The sequence below is a fragment of the Anarhichas minor genome, unplaced genomic scaffold (assembly GCF_050575085.1).
Source record: "Anarhichas minor isolate MPS153535 unplaced genomic scaffold, ASM5057508v1 ptg000018l, whole genome shotgun sequence".
NCBI lineage: Eukaryota > Metazoa > Chordata > Actinopteri > Perciformes > Anarhichadidae > Anarhichas > Anarhichas minor.
The window spans coordinates 8,725,367-8,745,333 of NW_027466464.1; the positions used below are offsets into that span (position 1 = coordinate 8,725,367).

Here is a 19,967-nt window from a genome sequence, read left to right on the forward strand (position 1 = left end):
ATGCATTCCAGCTCAATCATATCTAGACATGATCTGTCTGTGGCTCTGGAAGTAGAAGCTCCCGCTTCGCATAAATATTGAACTCTCTCTGTCCAAACGTGCAAATATGCCAGGCTGGCTTTTATATTGAACACCGAGGTGACAGGCCTCCACTTGCAAAGACGGGGAGGGAGGGGCCACAATAGAAAGCCACGGGTACAAGTTTGAACTGCTGGTTTATTTTCAAGGAGACCAAAAATTCTCACTGGCCATCCGGGTTGCAGCTACAACACACATCAGTGCTACCATTCTTTGCGTTTCATAAAAATCGTAGAAAGTGACAAACATTTGGTTTGCAGAAGGGTTCAGGTGGGGATGTCTGTGCAGGTTTGTGGTTCTCTTGCTCAGCCCCGACTCTCCACGTGGAGGAGAAAATGAGGAATAAGCAGTTTAATTAACCCAGGGGGTAAAATTTGCATCATCAATGGCAGCTCTACTTGTGTGTTTCAGTATTTGAACGGGGCGCTCTCCTGTTGGACTGAATGTTTGCGAATGTGTGGGAATGTGCAGAACTGTTTCGTTTTTGTTCATGTTCTGTATGAAAAAGGATTTTTGGACTGGAAACACTGAATGTGTTCTTCATGTTCGTTGAGACTTTTAAGGAGCCAAGTTCATGGGAAATATTCAAGTGACGGGACAATTTCAAAATTTGGACTTTCTCAAGCTCAAAGACTGGGATTTCTAATGTGAACGTGTTTTTTCTGGAAAAAAAAAGGTTGTTTCATGTCGTCCCAGAGGATGCGGTTCAGTTCGGTGTCATCTTAATGAATGATTGTCAATTCTGCTGTGCCTGTGTGTTCTTCGTCTGTTTGTATTTGCACTCTGCAATTTTTTGGAAAGATCACTTGCATATCTGATGTTTTCTGTCCGCTTGTGCGCAACACTTCACGCCAACGACCCCGGGTGATGAAACACTGATCACGAAGTCTGTATAGTAGCTGTTTTTTTAGCACAAATGTACACATTCATGCTACACGGATTCACACACCAAACTACATGCATGCAGACACTCCCTGAACACACAGATTCATACAAACACGCACACACACACACACACACACACCTACACGCACAAGCACATTCTGAACGTACTCACACACACACTCTGTCCATCCTTCTTATGTGTATTTCACCGTTTTTCATGCCACCTTGTGGGAGTCAGAGATCCAGACTGCAGCTCTTGCTCTCAGCAGAGGGGGGGGGGGGGGGGGGGACGACACTCATTACTATGTGTGACACCACCTCTGTTTCCACCAGGTCTGAATTTCAAATCAAACGAACCCCCTTTTTCTACCAGCATTCCCTCATCGCCCCCTCCCCCCTTGTCCGACTCCCCCTTCCCTTCCTCCTCCCCGCCCTCCACCTTTTTCCTCCGTTGTCTTTCTCCTTTTTATTTCGCTGTACAAAGTGTTTCAAATTTATCATTTGTATATTATGATGTATGGGTACGATAATGTTCTTTATTATGGAAAAATGAGAAAGATTTATTTTTGTTACCGGTTTGTTTCATAATTCCTTTTTTTAAATTGGTATTGTAATATCTCTATGCAAGGAACTGTTCGGTGAATCGTTTTTATTTAAGAATGTAATTATGTGTAATAAATGGTAGAAGCAGTTTGGCATGGAGTATTCACGGTTCTTGTTCTCGTCTGTTAACGGCGGTTTCATCCGGCAACAATATGCACCTAATCGTCGGTCCTCTCACGGAATATTTCTTATCCGGTCTCAATCACAGAGCCATTCAGTTTGCAAACAATGAGCGGCCCAGAGTACGTCCACATACCCTTTTGCTTTTATTCCCACTGACCAGACAACCTTAAAGGACGGGCTGGTTTAGCTCTACTGCATTTTTTAGAGTTAAATGTGCAAACCTTCTTGGGTTAAAGTGGGCAGGATAATGAATTAACATCCTCCTGTTTCTGCTATTTGCAGCAACCCACCCTTGGATGAATTGGATGAAAAAAAGCCTCTGATTTATCGCTCCTGCTGATCAAACGGAGGAAATAGGCCAGAATGCCTTCACTTTGCTTGGATGCACTCCCTCGTTGTCTCCCTCTCAGGGAGCTACGGCATGTTAATTACATCTGTTACCAACCAAGGTGATGACTTATCCGCTATTCCTGCCTTTTGACCATGACTAGCTGATAAAAGGGTAATCGAATAACTAATGGCTAATTAGGGAGTAATTACTCCCTGGTAAATGGCCCTATGCAGTGTATTAATTCTCCTTGGGTCTGGCAGTGAGAAACTCCCATAAGGGTTTTTGTTTCATTTAATGCTCCCTAATTGAAATGGGCACCCTCATCAAGAAGCTTACATGTATCTGTCGAACTTAATGTTCTTTTATCTGTAATTACAGACAGCCCCACATTATCCACCTAACTACACCTACTACGTCAGTCACAGAGACACATTATGAAATTAGAAACGATGGAGCCATTTGTCAGTAAAGGTCGCGCGTCCCATGAGCGCTTTCCGATCGTCGTTTCCATTCCATGTGATGGAGATGAGTTTGTATGTGAGTTCACAGCGGAACGAGTCGCCGTTAATGTGTTTCAGCAGAGAAGGGGAGCACATCCACATCAACACACAAAGGTTAACACACATTCACAAATGCAGTGTCGTGCATGTACGTCTGCAGGCAATTTATTTATTTTTGCAGCAGCAGCAGCAGTCCCTTTAAGGCTAAAGCCAAAGCCGTCTACCTTGCGGTTGGCGGGTCGTTTCCACAGCGTTTTCCGGTCTGGGAGTTGTCCGTGTTTTCGTCCAATAACTTTAACCCTTTCATATGGTGTTTTCAGTTCTTAAAAGTTTGTTTTTACTTAGCTCCACCCACTCCTGTCACCTCTGGGTTGCAAAAAAACAAGATGGCGACGGCCAAAATGCCGAATTTAGCGCTTCAGAACCGCAGACATCAACCCAATGGGTGACATGACAGTGACTACGTTCACTTCTTACATCGCAGAACGTAATATGTCTCTGAACCAAGTCTGACAGGATTGAAACACAAAATGAAAACACACACGTTCTTCTTTTCAAACAGCACTTGGCAGCTGGTGAATGCGATAGAATCAAAGCACAGACACGCTGTGGAAAGCGGCGGATTTGTTATCCGGCTAATTACACCGGGGATCCCAAGCAGAATAATCTGAATAATAGAAAAGCTGAGTTGATAAACACGGCTGTTGCATGCTTGGTTACATGTGCTCAGTCACCCTGTCCTCCTCTGTTGTTTCCATTAATCTGCGTCAAATGATAGCGTCTATGTAAATCTGCTAGGACAATAGGATTAAAACATCCTGTGATATTATCTTGTTATGGTATTCTACACATGCATTTATAGCATTCAGAAGGACTTGACCTCATTGTGTGTACATGATATTAACACCTTGCACGTGTGACAACACTATTCAAGCACTGGGATGTATCTGTAGGAATCAGGAAAGCGACAAATGATGGTCCTACGAAATTGAATATTTAATGGTCAGAACAATTAAGACCACAGGACAGTCCAACCCCCCCCCCCACATCGACTTTTCAAAGATACTGTCTCATTGTTCGGTATCCTGCAGGCTTATCAGCTTGCCCTTGAATCGTCTACTGTCTCCACTCAGCTATTCACCGCCGCAACACCTGAGCACATTTCAGAAATGTTGTCTTTGTTTTTCGCACAATGATTCAGCCGTAGCTAACGCCATTGACGGAGGGTACAAATGGTGTGACGGCGCGCTGAATCGAAGCGACTGTAAATGAAAGAAAGGACGATTCTTCAGGCGAGGCAGCGATTCACTTAACCGGCAGAACATAAGGCCTCCTTTTTTTTTTTTTTTCATGTGGTTGTGCAACAGAAGATTTCACCAGGGGAGCTGCCAAAGCCGGTGGGTGTCTTGTAGGCGTTTGGCAGCCATATATGGATGTTAGTGTCACATCTGGCAACGTGGCGATGCCAGCATTCTGGGAAGCAAAGCTACAAGTTGAAAGCCTCCATCGCAATATCTTATTCCATGCCTAGACTGTCAGCGAACTCTGTCACCAACTCCTCACTGACATCACATAGAACAATTTAGCAAGTCATCTGCATGGAGACGAGCTTCAATCTGAGACGCCCGCTGTTGAGAGTGAGAGTGAGGATTGTCCGACGAAGGGTTGCGAACCACGGATTTCTTTGGTTTTATGCCATGAGCGGCCAAGTGCTTAGGTATTTCCAATTATAGGGAATATGTCGAGGTGGCCCTCGGTAATTAAAGCCTAATCATGCTGGTGGATTCAGAGAAGCATCCTCATCAAGCTTTCATTAGTCTCCCTCCTTGTGATGCCCAGCAGCAACCCGACCCCCTCAGGGAATGCTCAGATCGCCTGTTCCCAAAACCAAATCCAATCATTTAGTGGTGTGAGAGTGTTCCATTAAAAGTTATTTTCCAAATTCAACAGCAGGAAAACAAAAGAAAAAAATGAAATAGAACAGAAAATTGCACTCAAACAGTACATTTGGGACACGACAATAGACACAATGAGCAGATAAAGTGGCTTTTAAAATGTTATTTCACAAGAGAAGAATAGAAGAGCACACTGTGGATGCTGCTTTGTGTTTATCTCCTTAAAGAAACATCCTCTGAGCTAAATTTGGATCCAAACTGTAGTGAACTCAATTCATGAGTTGCCACTCGTCGTTGCCACAGATCCTAAAGAACAAAAAGCGGTTTCCCACTCCAACTGGGGCGATGTATCTGTACTCCCCCCCCCCCACCAGCTCCTGAGTGCTCCTACGCTTCAGAGATGGCTTTGACTACAGGCGAGATCTTGTGCTCGGGGAGAGAGCGAGCAGCCGGATAGGCTGGTGGTCTTGTGCTTTGAGAAAGATCAACCGGAGCGCCGTGTGAGAGCACCTGGCTCTCCTATATGCTGCCTGCTTGACAGACAGCACAGACACCTGGAAGCCCAGTGAGAGAGCAGCAGTGTAAAAGCCACTGCTGCTCTACAGGGCCATGTATTATGCAGGAATCTCTCTCTCTCTCTCTCTCTCTCCTTCTCTCCCCCTCTGCCCCCTGCTCTGCGGTAAAAATAGATCAACAGACCTGAGCGTTCAGCTCTTTTTTGTTTTTATGCTTCTCACTTTCACTTGGATCTCACCAGCTGCAGCGGCTGTTGGCTCCCGCTTTGCACACACACACACACACACACACACGCACACTTCCGAGAGCGGGTGCATATGCTCGTGTGCTGAAGCATGTGTGCACGTCAACCAGGGTTGGACTGTTTTATCAGTTTTAAAAGTGGGATATCAGGGTTTCCATGTTGTTTGTAAAACCTGGAATAAAATCTACACTAAAGGGCCTAAAGCATGTGGACAGGCCTTACTTGGACGGGCCTGTTAGGGGCTCTTAACAAGGAAATCCACCAAATCCAAAATGTTGAGACCAACTTTGAAGAAGTAAATTGTGTGTAATTGCATGTGTATGTATGCATGAGCACACTGCACGCACACATGTGCAAAGGAGCCTTGTTGCTGAGTGCAAAGGCTCCCTGAAGACCATTGATCCGTGTCTATGAGCACAGAGGTCTCCGGCTCCTCCCTGATTGTCATTCCGCTGCTAATTAAACAGTCCGGCTTAACGAGTTCCCGTTGATAACAAGGTTGGAAGTAAAGGTCACCCCATCACGCTCACTTCAACTATGGACACCGTCAATAACGACCCTGTCTGGGAGGACAGGTACACACACACACACACACACACACACACAGAGGTAATTACCCAAAAAGAAAGACCCGAAGCGTTCGTATTGAGAAAGAAAGATGAATCGGAATGTGCTGGGGGAAGATTTCACTTGTTTTGTCGCTTTTACAGCTTTCAGGATGAGATTTGTTTGAAGCGTCACTTTTGGGAGAGCAGTAGCAAAACTATTCAGTTCACTTATGTTACGTTTTCTGCGTTTCTCCTTCAATTAGATGCCTTTGAATTTTAATCCTATAAGACCACATTCATTGAAAACACTAATATTCTTCACTTAAACCAAATTCAGTTTGTGTGTATTAGCAGCACTTCAAGGGTGCTGCTGGTTTTACATGTTTCAGGCCATTAACTATTAAATTACCCATAACCAAGCAGACATTTAGTTTTTAAAAACGCATCAACACCAACTGGCAAAGACTTGATTTAGACTGGCATCAGTGTGGTTATAGCCTCACCTTTACTTCTTAGTAATATTACCATCACTAGGGTCAGTTTTAAGTTTCCCTAAAGCACCTGAATGCAGCAAAAAGGCAACTCTTTAATAACAGTGACAATACAGGCCAAATACAGACATAGTTAAACGTTATTCAGGATGTGGGATAGTCCAGACATTCACAGCAGAATCTCATTGTTTGTTCAGTTCACTCATTCTTTGATATGGACCTTTGTCTATATAACGCGAGCCTGTAAATGTCTACAGACGAAACCCCGAGCCAAACACTCGACCTATATATACTATCTGGCCCTCTCATCATTTATCTTACAGCGGCAGAATCAGGATAGATTGGTTCAATTAGACTGGCCTTTAATGTAATCTGTTTAATCCATTTCTAGCATCAAAGCCAATACCTACCTCTCTCCTCGGAGAGTGGGATTAGCCCTCCGAGTGTATCTCCGAGCGAGCATCTCGGCTATAAAAACGCAGCGGAGTCACTAAGATCTCCTCCATATTTGTACTTTTACAACTGGCTGTGGAGAACACAGAGTGTCTCAAGTGAAGTTTTAATGGGTAAAGATTTAAGATCTTCATATCCTACCAGAGATTGCAAACGCTGTTTGGCACAATGCACCAGTGGCGCGATAAAAAGACAGGGAGGATTTGCCTCTCCCTTTCCCTTTCTCCTCAAAGGTTGCCGAGTTGATTTTCACAACGGAAAGAAAAAGCCGTGCACTCAAACTTATTGAGTGCACGGTTGTTGTTTTTTTTCATTTAAAGGTTTTCGTGCTACTTTGTTAAAAATAAAGGTGTGTTTAAGGACCCAGGGGAAGCCATGATGAATTTATCCCCCCCCCCCCCCAAAAAAAGAAATTGCATGGCTCTAAATGTGGCAACAGGACTATTTTCTAAAATCACGGATTTCATCCAACAGCTGCAATCTGCTTTTACCTGCTGAGATTTCCGCAGGGAAGTGGGATTTTATCCTCAATACCCATCTATCCATCCCCCTTCCCTGCATGTGTCTGCACTCACACTGACAGAGGAGCGAAGAAAATGATGCACAGGTATTTACTAGCGTGTGCCTACTTTAGGCTGAAATGCATCTTAAACTGTATACAGCCGGTGCACGAAATAGCCCCGGTCTGACGTGTTTTATCCCCTTTTCCACAATTCCAGACTCGCTTTCACACAAAATCTTCTTCAACCAGTTTGGAAAACCCCAAATCAAGGATTTCACATGCACCCAACCAGGTTTAAAATGCAATATTTCTCATATTTCTCCTCTCCTAGCATGGATTACCTGTGTGATTGCCTTTCAGGAGAATTCCCCACGCGGCTTTAGCGACACTGGTCGTCACAGTCAATGGAAGTACTCCCATAGCTCTTTTTACCGTGTCGGGAATGCCTACAGATATTAAAGCAATACACGAGGCCGCTTGTCTGAGTCCATTGACTTTGTGTTTTTAATGGCGTCTGTGGAAACGTGTGAGGACACTGTAATAAGACTTGGCGGTAAAGACTGGGCGATAAAGCGGCTACGTCTGGGTAGTCACATCATCTGCGTGGATGACAATGTGTTTATCACGCTCTCAGCTGCACACACTGCAGCAGAGGTCGGCGGTGTGAACCGAGCGCCGTTGACAGGTTTGATCAAAGCTGATTGATTGGAGGACGCGAGGCAAGGCCCGCGCATGGCGCAACATGCTGGGGTTAAGGGGTGGGGCTCCTGGGCACCCTGCACCCCCACCCACCTTTGTTAACACAAGCCCTATTGCAAATCATATCTGACAATGGATATTGATCAGGTGAACGGGAAGGATCAATGTTGTTGATTGGGAAGAAAATACAAGAACAAGACCAGCCGCCCGGAGCAGATTCAGGCCTGTTTGGGTGATACCATCTAAATATACTTAGAACAAAAGTGTGAGGTCAGAGTGCTTACAGAAAAAGACAAGTTTCACAATTATAAGAATTGGCTTTTCTAGATAGAGTATAGTTGGTGAGATCTTTAGCCACATGTTCCTTTTCTCTAGATACTAACATGATCATTTTAGGCCATGTCTGATTCATGGGTATGCCAAAGAAACAATGATATTGCAGATTAAATAAGGGCGATGGTCAGGATGATGAGGAATTACAGCTAACATGTGACCCCCAAGCATTCCCACGTGTTCCTCCTCAGCACAGATCATCATGCGTGTGCCTTTACTGCCATCTGCTGCTGCTTGAAACCAAGTGCATGTGCAGGAATCTGGATCGCAGGATTTCTTTTGGTGATATATACACACATATAAATATATATATATCCACCTAAATCCTACCGTTACCATTAATTCCAAGCAATACAGTGTGAACTATGCTTTTATGGGCCTGCAGCTCACGAGGGCGGGACACTTTTAATTCCGGGAGTTAATGTGTAACTCGGGGGGTTGAAGAAGGACAAGCGCATAGTGCAGAGTCATAGTATTAGTCAGCCGCTTTGTCAGACAGGAGCACCTTGCACAGAGACATGGCTGTACGCGCCTTTGAGGGTAGAGATCATGCAGCCGCTTACCTGCAGTACAGAGTGGCTCCTGATGAATTGATCAACAGGATTATGAGCTACATGGAGAAAAAGGTGAAGTGTGTTTGACCAAGTTTTATGCACCATCGAATGCCTCTAAATATGGTTCATTCATGCACAGAAAAAAAGGGCCATTTTGCATGTTGAAATACCTGAGATGAATGTTATTGTAATAGAAGAGCTGCAGAACCATGTATAGATTCAGAAGCAAACAAAGTTTATAAAAGGTTTGACTCCATTGCTTTTAGACACCGAACCAGGTCAATCTTGCTGTGGATGTGGGCTGCGGTTCAGGCCAAGGGACGATCCTTTTGGCTCCGTACTTCACCAAGGTTGTTGGAACGGACGTCAGCCCGGCTCAGCTGGAGATGGCTCTGACCAATAAAAAAAACCCTCCAAATGTATCATACAGGTGAGTTGGAGGGAAGGTTGGGTTTTTTTTTGTTTGTCTATCTGCAATGGTGGTTCAAAATATCTTCCAGGGTATCTTCCAACTATATCAAGAATGTGAGTAAAGTTACCAATATATCGTGATATACATTTCCCACATCTTCTGTACAAAAAGCTGCGAGTTTTGTAATGTGTTTTCCTTCGGGCCCCAGGGAGTGTCCGGCAGAGAAGCTACCGTCTGCTTGTGGTGAGGTGGACCTTGTGACGGCCATGACGGCGGCTCACTGGTTCGACCGTGAGAAGTTCCTCCTGGAAGCTGACCGGGTGCTGAGGCCTGGAGGCTGCCTGGCTCTGCTGAGCTACACCATGGAGATGGAGCTGGAGTATGGGGACGTCTCCAACGGGACACTCAACGACATCTGTAATGAGGTTCATCGCAAATCAAAAAACTTCATTCTTGGAACGTGTTATTTAGAATTTCAAAAGTATGGATGACTGTAAACATGTCAAAATCCAGCCATTCTCTCCCGCTCATGTGGGGTCAGGTGTCAGGGGCAGCAGGCTAAGCAGGGCATTCTCACTGGGGGACCCTGAGGTACTCCCAGGGCAGACGAGATATATCATTTCTCCAGCATGTTCTGGGTTTAAAATAACATTGCTGACAAGGCACAACCCTGCCCACTATTTTTGAAATTCCATTGGCCTATGCGAGGTTAGTTGGTAATGATTCTTTTTGTTTTTCGATCAGTTTTACGCTGCCCTGCTTCCCTACCGAAATCCCTATATTGGAAAAAGCTCTGCGAAGATCTACTCAGACATGTTTGACTCCTGCTCGTACCCAGACAAAGAGTGGTGAGTGTTCCAGTTTACTTATCTTGCATCTCGTTCTTAAAGTAGTCCCTGCAAAACAAGGAGCGTAAATGCTCTGAACACGGTCATATTAAGTCAGACATATACAGGCGGTAGCGTCTGGGAGTTAACTGGCACAGAGCAGCTTAAACTTGAGCAGTTGGCAGTCAAATGTGTTTATCGGGGGCATCTCAGTTTATAGTCAAGGGAGAGGAGATGTTTCTGAATCACTATTCAGCCTAGTTTTCCCCAATCTTTCCCTCCGTTGTGTCCAGGAATGAGTGTCTGAGGGTAAAGAGGATCTTGCCACTGAGAGGATACATCGGCATGGTGGAGACCTTTTCCAGCTACCAGAAATTGCTACAAAAGGATCCTGCTGAGGCTGAACGTCTTTCTAATGACACAAGGAACAAGTGAGATACTAACCTCCATCTCATCAATAAGTCTAATCTTTAACTTCTGGCTCTGAGCTTTCACCTCCACCTGCCTGCCACTGAAGCTTGATCTCTTAATCTCCACTTAAATTCATTGTTCACGCTCCAAAACGCCTTTAATTCTTTTTTGAATCCTGTCACAGTCTTGAGCATTAATCAGAGAAGCCAAACATTGCTCGACTAAGCTTAACTGTTGAAGGCTTTAACTGCGTTGATAGTACAGCCACCATTAATTCCCCACCGACAGGACAGAAGAGCCCAGCAAGCAGAATATATGAGCGGGAAGTGCTGAGCCATAACTTTCACATGGATAAGAAAGTATGACATTGTATTTAATTATCACGGCATAGTATTTAATTACTACACACAGTGTGCTGCTCTCTGTCTCTGGACAGAGTTGACCTGTTTCTTCTTGTCGGGAGTCATTTAAGGTTTCACTTAAATGATCCTATTAAAGCTCTCTGTCCCTTCTTGTCCTCCAACAGGTTGATGTCTGCCATGAAGGTGTCCTCTCCTGACACAGAAGTCACGGTGGTTGTGAAGTATTTCTATTGGCTGGCCCGCAAACCACTCTGACCGGCTGAATCCTGGACACGCAGATCCAGACCCCCGGGTTGGAAACCACAGCTGTAGGTTTCCCAAAGTGTCATCAAAAGTGACTCAATTCTGTTAATCGCTCGAAAAATAAAAATCGGATGCTCGTCCTTTGTTCGTTTTTCTATGAAGATATTTAATTTTTAAATAAGATAATATAGTGAACCTGCTGTTCAATCAACACTAGGCTTATGAATATTGACATATATAAAGACAGTACCTTCCAGAGTGAACACTAGATGGAGCCCTGTCGCACAATGATGGATAAGTGTCTAATTTAAGGTTTCAGCAATGATCCCAGATATGAACGACATGGTGTCATAGCTCTGTATATACAAATCTGAAGTATACGGTTCATCCAGAATGTTCATGATTAGGATCGTGATATTGCACGAAATGTCCCATAAATCAGAGAGTTGTTGTGGTTGTAGTCTACGGAGGGAGAGTAATCCAGAGAGAAAAAGAGAGTGTGTGTGACCAGCACATCGTGGAGAGGGTGAGAGTCACTTCCCATGATGCTCCGCAGCTCCCTCCTCCTCCTCTCTGACACCACCACCAAAGACCATATCTCCACCATCAGGACGGAGCCAGCCTTCCTGATGAGCTTGTTGACTCTACTGACGTTTGACTGCCTCGTCCTGTTTTATAGAGCACAGATGCAGCTGGTTCTCCTTCAGTATAAAGTGATTTGTCTCCGTTACACAATAAAAGTACATTTACTGCACTCCTTTCCTCTCTTCCTTCACCGCTCTTCCGAATGATCTATTCAAGCCGTCGGTGTCTCCCTGAGTGTCCTCCTCTCTACTTATATTTATGTGCTCACAGATTGTTTAGGGCCGTGAGAACAGATGCTAATTAACATGCACGGCCTCCAAATCCCCTGAATCTCAAACACTTTGTTACCTTGCCCTGCCAAGTGTTTGACACCCTCGTATTGGTGACATTATCCACTAAAACGATTGTACGGATACATTCCATATTCATACCAATTAGAGCATTTATCACATTTTACTGCACTGAGGGTTAACGAATTACAACTAACATGTGACATCCAAGCATTGAGACACTGGGCAGCTCTCTCCTGCTCCGCACAGAGCATCATATATGTGCATTTACTGCCATCTGCTGCTGTTTGAAACCAAGTGCATGTTCAAAAATCGAGATTTTGGAAAATCACCGCATTTCTCTTGGCGGTATTCGGAAGAAACATTTCATTTTCCGAGGGCTACTCATAGTGGCAGCACTTTGTGTGCTTTTTTAGACAAAGAGTGGTGAGTGTTCCAGTTTACTTATCTTACATCTGGTTCATATACACACTCTGACAGCTGGGAGTTAACTGGCACAGAGCAGCTTGAACTTGAGCAGTTGGCGGTCAAATGTCTTGCTCGGGGGCATCTCAGTTTATAGTCAAGGGAGAGGAGAGTGTTTCTGAACCACTATTCAGCCTAGTTTTCCCCAATCTTTCCCTCCGTTGTGTCCAGGAATGAGTGTCTGAGGGTAAAGAGGATCTTGCCACTGAACGGATACATCGGCATGGTGGAGACCTTTTCCAGCTACCAGAACCTGCTACAAAAGGATCCAGCTGAGGCTGAACGTCTTTCTAGTGACACGAGGAACAAGTGAGATACTAACCTCCATCTCATCAATAAGTCTAATCTTTAACTTCTGGCTCTGAGCTTTCACCTCCACCTGCCTGCCACTGAAGCTTGATCTCTTAATCTCCACCTAAATTCATTGTTCACGCTCGGAACCGGCTTTAATTCTTCTTTGAATCCTGTCACAGTCTTGAGCATTAATCAGAGAAGCCAAACATTGCTCGACTAAGCTTAACTGTTGAAGGCTTTAACTGCGTTGATAGTACAGCCACCATTAATTCCCCACCGACAGGACAGAAGAGCCCAGCAAGCAGAATATATGAGCGGGAAGTGCTGAGCCATAACTTTTACATGGATAAGAAAGTATGACATTGTATTTAATTATCACGGCATAGTATTTAATTACTACACACAGTGTGCTGCTCTCTGTCTCTGGACAGAGTTGACCTGTTTCTTCTTGTCGGGAGTCATGTTTAGTTTATTTTTATATAAAGATATTTCGACACAATTACGTTATGAACAAACATTTAAATCAACTCCAGGCCTACGGATCTTAACATGTGTAAAGTCAGAGCCTTCCAGAGTGAACACTAGATGGAGCCCTGTCACACACGTGATGGACAGGTTTTACGGTCCTAAAATTACACTTTTCTTAAAGGAACTCCCTATTTCATCACCGGGGTGAGAGAAATCCACTTGCATCAAAAGGAGACAGCCAATGCTTGCACTGTAGATGCGTTGAATATGAATAAGTCATCATGTTTGATGTCTTTGTGCAAAACCTCCTTGTCCTTTTTCTGCTTTAGTCGAATTTCCTCCGTTTTCTGTTCCTTTCTTCTCTAATCAAATGTATAACAATCATTCAAGTCGTTGGTGTCTCCCTGAGTGTCATCCTCTCTTCAGTTATTAACGTGCTCACAGATTGTTTAGGGCCAAGACAGCAGATGGTAATTAACATGCGTGGCCTCCAATTCCCCTGAATCCCAAACACCTTTATTACTTTTCCCAAACTCGGACACTCTCTATATCTAACCAAACAGCATTTATAACATAATATGGTGTTAAAGTCTGCTGTTTTTCATTAGATATTCATACTAAAATGAGTAAAGACATCTTTTACCACATGCTCCATCATTGCCCCTCAGGAGTCCACGTGTATTCACAAGCCTTAAGGGGCCGAGTCCCTATAAAACCCCCTCCGTGCGTTTACTCCTCCACACCACGAGGGCAGTCATGAGCAGGGTGACCAGCACCGGCACGCCGATGAAGGGGGCGAGGATGCTGGTCGGCGGGTCGTGGAGGAGCCGGCCGGTCAGGGCGCAGTCGTGGAAGTAGATCCGGTGAATCTGCATGAAGAAGCGGTCGACTATCTGATTCGGCCAGAAGCAGTCCACCCTCAAGGCCACCTGGTAGGTGCAGTTTGTTAGCCCCTCGTAGATCCTGCAGAGCAACACGAGGAAAAAACGTGACCCAACTCTCAAATGCCATCACAACAATCCAGATTGAATACTTTTTTTTTTACTTTTAGTAGTCTACTTTGTAGTATGCATCCTCTTTCATCATATTGCACCTTGAACTTTGACCCTCTTGTTCACATATCCGCTACGCAGAGTATTGTGCGTCTGCAGAAAAGCACGCAGGCTTGTATACGGCAAAATGCGACCAGATGCAGGAGGACATCCTGGCATTTTTGGCACGTTGCATGTGGCATACTAAAGCTTTTCCTGGCACACTACATAGTATGGTGGTACGAGTATTGGAATGTGCAGCTTGTGTCAGGAAGGTTAGTAGCCGTATTTCCACGATGATCTTAAGGTGGTCCCTCCTATAGCTCCCATGAGTTACAGAACTTTAGAAATACACTGCACAGGTATAATTAGTCTCTGGGTTTGTCCTTGAAACGTTCTTTCAGAGTGGAACCAGAGGAGGGACTCCTGTTGGTAGGAAAGACGAGGCGAAATGAGTGTCTAGAATTACCAGTCGGCCTCAACACCGCTAAATATAGCTGCTAGGTAGAGAGCAGGGGAAATGGAGATGCATACCAACGGGATATAGCACCCTCAGTGGAGCATTGCACCATTCCGGCTGGCCGCTGACTTTAACTGCACAGCCGGAGGCCGAGTGGGCAAGTGGGCAGAAAAAGCAAAGTCCCTTAAAAGGAAAAGTCCACACAACTCTAACGTTCATCCTGGTTTTTTTTTTCAGATGGCTGCAATTTATTGTTCAGAGTGTCGTTTCGCTTTATTATTATTTTTTAAATAACAGGGCAAACAACACGAGGACACTTCAAAATACGCCCACCACCCAAAAATGACAGTTGCATCTATCAGCCAGAACGCAGCGGAGCCACAGCGCAGCTTTTTCCAAACCCTGTGGAGCCCTATGTGTCTGAGAACTGGACGAAGAAAATGTGTGCTGAGCTGCCACTCAGTGAAATTGTTTTGGTCTAAAAATAAAAACACAAGTCAGGAGAGACTGGAGTGTTTTTTATAGCTCTGGGATGTGCGGTGTGTGAATGACGCCATCTGGCTCTTACTAAAAACAGAATTATTTTTGCAAAAAGTTTTTGACCCTGATAAAGGCATTTGTATATGCCTTTATCAGCATATACAAATAATTTATATAATTTGTATATTCCTAATTTCCTTTTGTCGTATATGTTTTATTAATCTGCTGCACAGCCAGCTCTCCAAAGGACATCGGCGACGGCGTCAAACTGCCAGGAGTTTTGTGACGCAACTGCAAACCCCCTATGTGCCTGTACACATCTTTTATGTTGTGTTACAACTGCACACACACACACACACACACACACACAAAGAACACCGCCACTAATTATGTGCTGGACCAGGAGAGGACAGTGAGCCAGGAGGGAAATCACAGTTTTGACAGCAGCTTCTCCTGTGGGCCTCCCAGCTCCTTTCACCCTCCTGTCTGACTCATCCCCTGACTGAAAAACACTGAAAACACACACTATATATATATATATATATATATATATATATATATATATATATATATATATATATATATATATATATATATATATATATATATATATATATATATATATATATATATAGAGAGAGAGAGAGAGAGAGAGAGAGAGAGAGAGAGAGAGAGAGAGAGAGAGAGAGAGAGAGAGTTAATGTGCAGCAGATACAGTAAAGAGGGCGCGACCAAGCGATGTGATGGTGAGTGGAGACACAGGCTGGAGTTGTTGGCCGTCAAGGCAAACAACCACGAAAGCAGGTCGAGGATGTCGTTCATCCGGATCAGACGATGAGCTAAAGTCACAGCAACATATCGAGGCCGGCTTAAGTCAAGGCAAACAAGTCCTCTAGGGAGAACAGCTTACATATGTGATGATATGTGCTGCATTTACACCATTAAGCTCAGAAGATGGCCTTGTTACCATAAGAAAGACTACAGGCTTGCATATTAATAGTATAATATACTACATTTACAAGTGTTTACTGAAAGAAGATTCTCATTCTTTGAGAGCTACCTCAAAGAATGAGGCCTCTTTACACCAAATCCAACTCTCTTTCTGCACGACTCGGCGGGCGGACTCACTCCATGGTGTCCGGCCAGCTGCACCACAGGCCTCGGTCCAGCCCTCCCATGTCGAATTTGAACTTGGCGGAGCAGAGATCGCCGATCATCCTCTCGTAGAAACCCCCGTTGCAGCCGGACACTGACGGAAGGACCTGAGCTAGAGCGCAGAAGAGGAAGAGAGGCAAAAGAAAGAATCAAAATAAACGTATTAATCGAGGCGTGAATATGAGAATGGATGTGGGTGATTGCAGCTCAGGAAGGACTTTAAAGCACTGCAGAGGTTCTCTTGTTGTGTTCACTTCTTGATAATTAGGAATATGTTGGTGTAACAAACAATGTCGTGTTCTGGCATCGGTTATCTCTGTTGGACCATTTCTTCCCTACAGTAGGCCTTTACTTTCACTCGGAGTCCCAATCCTGTTTGTTTACTTCAGAGATGCGTGCTAACAGGCTTCACAGCGTGGAGGCAGACCGCTGCTCGTCACGCAGGCCTCGGAGCTGAGTGTGACGCCGCCCCGAGCAGTACAGTGGGAGTGGGAGCTTAAGCTGGCGGGAAGAAAAAAAAAAGACCCGCGTGGAACGAACAGGTTTCTTGTCACGATCGGGAAAGAAAACATGGCGGATCTCGGTCTGCGCGCGGCCTGATAAGGGCCGACAGTGGGCCCATTGTGTTTGCTCTGTCCCAGCTGGCTCTGAAAAGACTCAAAGGAAGACCGAATGTGTTGACAGTGGGATTTTTGAAAGAGATGCTATACCGAAAAGGAGAATGTGAAAAATGATGGATACCCCGCCGGAGAAGAGGCACCAAACACACGCAAAAAAACCTAAACATTTTGTAAAGAAAATGAAATGCCCTTCCGCTAAAAGGATGTTGTGTTTCGCCTGTCTGTCTTTTTGTTGGAGAAATCGGACATCCAGGCGTTTGAAAGGTGCCTGCTAACTTGGCTGCTAATCACGGCCAAACCATGACAGATGCTGCATCGCTGGAAGATTTCACTCCATCGACTTCCTGCCCTCAAGTGTTTTTTTCCCCATATTTTGGGTATAACCCAGAGGAAACACACATCAGTCTAACAGGAATCATGAATTCTGCCCGCCGCCCCAGGACTCAATATTTATGGATTTAAAAAAACAAATGATGCTCATGAATGAGGATCCATCCATCTTGCATGTTTAGCCAGCTGCCGAGTCTTCATGTTTTTCTCGATCAGACATGTCATCTAGAGTAATGCTACCCAGGAAAGATATTGATATGTTTCTCCACATGTTATCAATGGAAGCCGTCTCTGTTGAACTGCCGCATTGCTGCTGTAAAACCTGTGCAGAGCTGAGGGATGCATCTGATGACTTACTGTGTATACGCCACTCAAACAGAATCAATGTCACTCAAGTACATCCACTCAAGAAGTGTAATTAAGTACAATGATGTACTTGTACTTGTAAAATAGCTTCCACTCCACCAAATGCAATGCTCACACACACCATTCCAAACAACTAAAATACACCAAAATCAAGTGGATCAAACTATTTTGTGTTGAAGCCACTTAGAAACTTCTTCCCACAAACACTCACCTGCCACCAACAACACAAGCCCCACTTTCAGGAGGCTCTCCAGAGCCATGCCGAATACCTCCAGGACGTTTGTTTTGCGCACTCCGCTCACTCCCCTGGGGGTCAACGGTAGCTTTTCCCTTCTTCCTCCATGTACCAAAGCCACTGACCCACGCACAACAACGTTACAGATAAATGAACCGCAGCGCAACGAGAAGGCGCCAACTGCGCGTAAAAAAAAAAAGAAAAAGGTCCCATTGACCTGGCGCAGTGGGCAGGCTACCTCCCTCCCCCTCGGAGCGCAGCCCTAATCCTAGAAGCTCTGCCTGTCATCTGATCCTGCGTGGAGCCGCTCACAGGGGACGCAACAAAGTCAGACACCCAAATTAGTGCCAGTCATGACGAACCCGGGAGTCATACAGCCTCTGATGCACACTCATGTTACACAAATATAAACAAAGCTAAAATGAAATGAACTTGAAGTATGAGTTCATTTAGATTCATACCAATAATATCTCTTATTTATTTAGAACTGAACATGGTATTCTACAGGAGAGGCCTTTAAACACACAATTACCACAACTCATAACCTATGAATTGAATGCCACTTGCTCTAATTTGCACCATCATCAGTGCAGAGGCCTGCTGTGAGATAACACATCATTAGACTCATCATGGGTTTTTAATTAGTCAAGTCACCCCCCATCACTTATTGATCATTTGTAATGGACTGCAGCCCTCCAATCAAATGTCTCTCTGGACTCACACAGGGACCCATTAGACAGAGCTCACATTTCCGTGTCACATTCATATCTGCTCGCATCTCCTGCAGCTCAGAAATGTCATTAATTGAATGTTTTATCTGCAGATTTTCTTTTCTTTTGTACAGGAACAGAGTGACGTTCATTAGTATTCTCCAGGCTGCTCTGCGTTGTGCTGCCACCCAGTGTGGCTGTCTGTGCTGGTGTGAGACTGGTCCCAGAGCTCCAATAAATGCTTTACTGTCCATGCATCAGTGTGATTTGGGATTGCGACACTTTTCAGTTTAACTAACAGATTTGGTGCGAAGACAAACCCTGCTCTGGTCATTCTGTGTTGATACTAAAGAGGATAATACATGAGTTAGAGAAAGAATCTATTCAAATATAAAGTGTCTCAGCAAGCGATTGTTGATTATTGGACACAGCATGATGATAACTAGGTTTTGAGGTGATCATTTGGCCTTTGGGTTGAATCCCCAGTGCTGTGAGCACAATGTTTGTGAAAAATACAACCAAATGTAATTGTATTTCAAAAAAAAAACAGATTCATGCAAGGTGCAGGGGCTTGAAACCGAGTAATTCTCTCTAAATTCCCCTAGAGAGCAGCAGAGGACGCTGAATGGAGCCTCTATTTAGGCGCTGTGGGGATTTATGAGGGATCCTTACGGTCCTTGCTGCCTAAAGTTGTGGAGCCACTTGGTAATAGAGCCAGTTCATGCCCGATTTTCTGCTTTACATGCATCACAAATCAATATATTTTCGTCCTCGCTCATTTTTTTTTCTCTTCCGGATGGTTTCACACTTTGACATCAGTCCACAAACGAAGCCACGGGGGCGGAATGGGCCACGCTGGCTTGTAAGACGAGCGGCCCTGAAAATGGTTTAGTGCCGGAGCCAGCCCCTTTACACCGGCATCATCCACAATTTATAGATCTGCTGGAGGTGGATATTTGCAGAGGATGGCCCTGCTGGCACCGCAGGGAACTTTCTGCAAGTCTCCATTCAATATACCAGCACCAATTATGTAGTTCGATAGTTGTAAAATAGTCTGTAACAAAAAAAAGTCAATGTAATTTGTGATAGTATCCTTTTTATCTTTAAAGACAGGATATATCTCTGCCATGTTAACCAATAGGCTCTAAAGCAACTAATGAAATATGACTTTAAATTATGATCATTGCGTGACAATAAAAGAAGAATTCCTGGGTTGTTTCGGAAACCAAAAGAGAGTATATGCTCCTGACAGGTGTGTTGACAGCAGCGATGACGCCGAGTAAGCCAATCAGAAGAGGCGATAAGTGAGGTGGGCGGACTTCCAAAAAAAAAAAAAGACAGAAGACAAAACGCTCCTAATCTTTTCGGATAGCCTATTTAATAGGCTGAAGGAGGTGTCAATCACAGCAAGGAGGCGTGTTCAGACCCCCCCCACCCACCCCCGAGCCCTGTACACTTACTCCACTCA

General features: G+C 44.6%; 2 protein-coding genes across 2 annotated transcripts; one reads left to right on the forward strand and one right to left on the reverse strand.

Annotated features, from left to right (window-relative positions):
- Positions 1 to 8,719: 8,719 nt before the first annotated feature.
- On the forward strand, positions 8,720 to 11,022 carry LOC142953105 (uncharacterized). The gene is made up of 6 exons (XM_076095173.1): positions 8,720 to 8,827; positions 9,022 to 9,185; positions 9,376 to 9,592; positions 9,912 to 10,015; positions 10,288 to 10,425; positions 10,932 to 11,022. Exons 1-6 carry the CDS (start codon positions 8,720 to 8,722, stop codon positions 11,020 to 11,022), a joined length of 822 nt encoding a protein of 273 aa, XP_075951288.1.
- Positions 11,023 to 13,819: 2,797 nt separating this feature from the next.
- Positions 13,820 to 18,792, reverse strand: LOC142953022 (receptor activity-modifying protein 1-like). The gene is made up of 3 exons (XM_076095088.1): positions 17,766 to 18,792; positions 16,212 to 16,350; positions 13,820 to 14,075 (listed from the first exon to the last, which is right to left on the reverse strand). The coding sequence occupies exons 1-3, from the start codon at positions 17,812 to 17,814 to the stop codon at positions 13,820 to 13,822; spliced, it is 444 nt and encodes a 147-aa protein (XP_075951203.1). The 5' UTR covers positions 17,815 to 18,792.
- Between the last annotated feature and the right edge of the window lie 1,175 nt (positions 18,793 to 19,967).